The 5,529-nt window shown below is 34.8% G+C and overlaps 1 protein-coding gene across 1 annotated transcript; it reads right to left on the bottom strand.

Annotated features, from left to right (window-relative positions):
• Window positions 1-3,784: 3,784 nt before the first annotated feature.
• On the bottom strand, window positions 3,785-5,275 carry LOC102630982 (GATA transcription factor 12-like). Its single transcript, XM_006465614.4, has 2 exons — window positions 4,735-5,275; window positions 3,785-4,600 (listed from the first exon to the last, which is right to left on the bottom strand). Exons 1-2 carry the CDS (start codon window positions 5,068-5,070, stop codon window positions 3,932-3,934), a joined length of 1,005 nt encoding a protein of 334 aa, XP_006465677.2. The 5' UTR covers window positions 5,071-5,275; the 3' UTR covers window positions 3,785-3,931.
• Between the last annotated feature and the right edge of the window lie 254 nt (window positions 5,276-5,529).

The raw sequence follows: 5,529 nt of genomic DNA, 5'->3' as shown, positions 1-5,529 counted from the left end.
ATAATAAATCGGCTCGTTTGTAAAGCCCTCTTTCCTTTGACTAGCACTAATGAGTAATGATGTATCACTTTAAGAGTTTAACCATTTGAAAAAAAAAAAAAAAAAGACTGTGCAATGCTAAGAAAAAAAGAAATATAAAGATGGCAATCTTACAACTCCCAAAAGGAAAAAAAAAAAAATTACCCTAATGCGGTTCAAGTATCTTCTTGACTTGGTGAAAGGAAAGTTAGATGACAACACAGATAAAATTTCGTATGTACTTTTATGATAATCGTTCGGATCGGATCATTCAGTCCCATGTTTGCCCATTAACATTTATAACTTCACATGTGTGTATCTTTAGGTTGAAATAGTCAAAATATATTAATTGCAGTCCATGTGGGTTTCTTTGCATTTGTGCCTAATTGATATCAGGGTATGTCAATCATATCTATAAGCCTTCTCCTTTAAGGAAAGGTTCAACTCTTGAGTATATATGCTTATGTATGGTGGATTAAGAACTTAAGAGTCTTGTGCATTATCAATTCGATTTTGAGCTTTGCTAAGGTTTTGACTACTATACCTTCAGAGTGTTTTTTTTATCGTAATTATCTTGTCCTCCAATGTCATTTTCAGCAATAAATTATTAAAGAAGTTGACGAGAAACCAAAAAAGTCACGTAATGAATAGTGAATGTGGGGTGGTGCGGGGGGACAAGAACCCTATCTTCTTTATAACAAATAACATGGAAAGATCCCCAGACGCTGGGCAGCAAGAATAAACCCCATTTGTGATTTTTTATTTTTCTTTTTGGGGGGAAAATATTTATATATCCTTTACTTTATTATATATTCATTAAACAAACAATTTGCAGAGAAGCACAGAGGCAGTAGTCATGCACGTCACGTACTACGTGCATGTGCTCATCTTTGATTTCCACATGCATGTCTACGCTCACTCACTGCTCACACGTTATAAATTCTTTTAATTTACTGTATATCTTGATTTACGTTCATGCATATGTATTTAATAATACAAAATGAGATACTGCCTCAAATACACAATAAATTTATGTACATACGGTGTACTTTTTTTCTGTACCGTTTTTGGTATTCTGCGGCCTTTAAGTTGTTGGAATCGAAAAAGTAGCTGGCAGCTCGCATGTGTTGCCTGTATTGGAATTGCATTTTACATGCAATGTTTAGGCTACTTGCATGAATTATTCCCAATGGTTTTTGCTTTGCAATTTCCATGTTAAGCCAATCGCGGCAGACTATTTATATTACTTACTTAAATTTTGGAATAAAGTCATCTAGGGATACTACATATTGTGATTAATTTAATACTACATACAGATATTATATAATATGATACTATGTTAAGCTAAAAATAAAAAAAGTATATAGATGGAGGTTTTTTTTTTCTTTTTTTTTTAACTTAACATAGTATGGGAGGCACCTTTAAGCCTGTATTATAATCCAAACTAATCCCCGCTCGCACCGGATCGGCCCGTAAAAGGTAAAGTGCTCACTATTTTTTTTTTCTTTTTGAATATGAGTAATGCTGCTGTGCTCACTATTTAAACTCTATATTAATTCGTGTAACGTGAGGGCATTTTTGACTTTTTACCGTTGATGAATTATTAACTTCATTGTTTTGTTTGGATCTAAGTAAAATAAAAATAAAAATGAGGCATTTCCGTCATTTCATAATTTTGAGCAGTTCTTTATATTTCTATCCCAAGAATCAAAGTTGACATTCATTTATAGGTTATTGCCCAATTTCATAAAATTGGTAAATTTACTTGATGAATAAATGACAATTGACTTGATAACCAATGTTGGGATGATACTTGAAAAGTGTATTATTATTCTCTAATTTATTAATAAAATTGTTATAATTAAACACAAAGTAATTCATTATTCTCATGCATCCTCATTTCATCAAGGTCTATTTAAGAAAAATCAAATAAAAATAAAAATTATTTCCGGATTTAACAATAATATTCAACTTATCCTTCACTTTTATATTGAACAATTATTTTCACCATCTGAATAAATTAATGTTCCGATGCAGTACAATGTATAAAGATTTTCATTTGTCTGTCGTAACACAGTTGAACGACAACTCCCACCTAATTCGATGCGGCTTAATACAAAAGATGGCTTAGAAGCAAGGAAATGAACTAAGAGGAGGTTGCCAAAAATGGCTTAACCTACGTATGTGCATGCACCAAAAGTGAGCTCACCCATTTTTGTTACACAAAACCATCCTAGGGCTATTTTGAATCATGTTTGAGAGGTTAAAAAGTGATTTTAAAAACTTAAAAATTAATTTTGATATTTGATAAAAAATTTTAAAAATTACTTTTACTAAAATTACCTCAGCCTACAACAAATTTTAGAAAGTAGAGAAGGAACGGCTTTTCAAAATATAATTTTAAGAACTAGCTTTATACTTAATATAATTCAATATGTATCCTTGCATATATTATAAAAATCCAATATTATCCTTGTCCGGTTAGGAAATAAAATCATTAAATTTAAATAAATCATTTCTACCAATTACATTGAAATAACAAAATACTAAATATTTATTTTATTTGTCAATTATTATATATGTACAATAAAAAAATTATATATACATGTTTATAAGTATATAAATAAAATTTATTCAGTATTATGTCTATTTCATTCATTTAAATTTTTACAACAATTTAATAATAAGATTCATCAAACATATATAACAATTTTTAAAACTCACAGTACTTTTAAAAATTAATTTCACGAAATATTTGTAGCAGTTTATTTTTACAATACAATTAATAATAATTATTTTAAAAACTACAATATTAACAAACTTGTTCCTAATCGCCTAATTACGCCAGGGAGAAAAGAATTAACTATGACCCACTCGCGCAGTGTCACAATCTAGGAAGAATAATACTGATTTTGACTCATAATCATACACAATTAAAGTGGACCCAAAATGGAAGATTAAATGTCGAAAGTATGGTGGACAATCACATAAGCCATCCCAATGAGAACACCTAAATCTTCTTAATTAATTAATTAATTAAGATCGCCTGCTTGCACATGACTTTGTTCGCCATTTTGCAAGCTAAGCAGCGGCTGCTACCTGTGCTTCTGCCAAGGTCTCTTTGAATTAAAGCTTTTTCTGGGTACTCTCACCTTTTCTTCTTTTTTTTTTTCCTTTTTTAATTTTCTTTATTGGTTTCTCCCCCCCATTGATTTCGCCATTTGGATTTTAAGAGATCTGTACACATATATAGAATGGACACTATGAGTACGTGCATAGGACGATGTTTAATTACCCGGTTGGTTGAAATTCCAGTTGACAATTCCTCACTGAAATCCACGCCACTCCTGGCAGCAATTTTCGTTCTCGGTTTGCTTAAACAAAAGCACTTTAATCTCTTATGGGAATAATCATTATTGTGAAAGTGCTTATTGGAAGGAAGGACTTTTCTTTTATTTGCAGCCAGATTGAATAATTGATTCACATTTGAATTCAAAAGAAAGGAACCAAAACATATTGGCTAATCAAAAGGCATGATTTGAGTGAATGAACGAACCAACCAGCTTGTCATGTGCAATTGTTGTATTTTAGGTATGGGCAAGCAACCCCATACTTGTGTTGGCCCTTTGGTCTCATCAAAGTGTTGCACCATTCGCTTCATTCCACAACACGCTTTATCTCGTTGTAAATTTTTCTCTTTTTAACTCATTTAAATTTTCTCTCTCATTTCTCTTTTTACGAATGTAAAAATCATTTCTAATGTTCATTTTCTCCCTTCTACCCCCGAATATATATTTTTTTAAAATCAAAATTATACAATTTTTGCGGAGCAAAAAGCTACAAAATCGAATTCTCGAAGGAAAAAAAAAAATATAGCGAACTGCAATTGATTGTTAAACACTTCAATTTCAACCTAAATCATATGCCTAAAATCAGGTCCGCTAGGATGATGAATCAAGTAATCATCAGCACCGTTGGATACACCGAAAATCGAACGTTGACCAAGAAATTGTTGCTGCGGTGCCCTTTGCATTTCTTTCTGCCTCCTAAGTTCCATTACCTTCCTATGTGAATTTGAATGCTTTGCTGACACAAATGTGGGACTAGCAGCGGGTCGGTATTCGGGTACCAACCGACCGGACTTGTAGCGGACTCCACACGCATTGCACAAAGTTTTCGGACCCATCGGCCCAGTCCGCCATTGTGGGGTCTTCTCTGACGCACAGTGCAAACATTTTCGAACTGAATCACCCGACTCCGTATGCATCAGGGGGTTCGGACTCTCACGCTCCACGGACGGTCCCTTCGGGGACACGTGGAGGAGACGTGTGGACCAATCACAAGGCGCAGCACGTGGGCGCTTGGACCGGGCTTTACCGGGCAGCGGAGTCTCGGGGAGGAAAACCGGGTTGCTGGCTTTTGGGCTGACCGGTTCGAGTCGGGTTGATGATGAAGAGGATTCGGGTGTGAGTGATTTGGACCCGGATAAAAACTCAAGGTCACTCTTTTGTAATGTTTGGTCCATTGAGAATGAGTCTTCAACAAAATTTGAAAGCCATTCTAACTCTGCCAAGTCATCGTACTGTAACAAAATTTCAAAAAGATAATTAGAATTAAAAAAAAAATTCAATAAAAATAGTAATTCATAAATTTCACGTAATATTCAAATTTTCGAAACTTATTTCAAACGAAAAGGAAAAGGAAAAGGAAAATCACCGGAACGCATAGTTCGCCGCAGAATTGGGAGTCAGCGAAGCTGTTGCTGCTACGGCAACCGGAGAAATTGGCAGGGAAGTTGTTTTCGCCGCCGGAGACGGCGGAATTGGACGTGACGGTGGAAGAATCAGTGGAGTTAGCGGCGACATTTTCGAAAAATCCGCCGTCGTTCATGATGGCGTCGTCGTTGGAGAAGTCGAGTAGGTCTTCAACGGTGAAGTTGAAGTTCTCGCCTGGTTTTTGGTCGGCCGCGACGACGACTCGCTTCTCCGACGAGAAATTGTTCGTCGACGCGGCGTTGAAGTAACCTCCGATGTAGAATTCCGGTGTCTCCATTAAGAAAGTATCGCTGTTTGTGAGGAGAGAAAACTGCCGAGAAATTGAGCGATTCTGAGAGAGAATGTGCGAAGTTTGAAAAGTTTGTAGAGTGAAAATGGCGAAGTTTTGGAGAAATTTGAGCTGAGTGATGAAATTTGTTCTGTTTGGATAGAAGGAAAATGAGAGAAAATATAAGATAAATTTTTTGAGAAAATTTCTCGGGTCTTTACTGAGCGAGTGAAGGGGGGAGGGAGGGGGTTTTGAGGAGTAGAGGAAGGGCAAAGCGGTAAATAAGTGGAACTTTGAGCGTCTTTTATCAATGGAATTTTCTAATGGGAAGTGACTTGCAAGTTCTGCTGTATTTGCTTTTTTTGGTATGCTAATGCATTTGAATTAATTAATTAATTAATTAAGCAGAACTAATACTGTATGATAAATTAAAAATTCAAATCATTTTTTTAATTTTTAAACATTTGT

This window comes from Citrus sinensis, chromosome 7, assembly GCF_022201045.2.
Source record: "Citrus sinensis cultivar Valencia sweet orange chromosome 7, DVS_A1.0, whole genome shotgun sequence".
In the NCBI taxonomy this organism is placed as follows: domain Eukaryota; kingdom Viridiplantae; phylum Streptophyta; class Magnoliopsida; order Sapindales; family Rutaceae; genus Citrus; species Citrus sinensis.
Note: the sequence above shows the minus strand (reverse complement) of the source record. Positions and strands in the feature narration are given on the sequence as shown.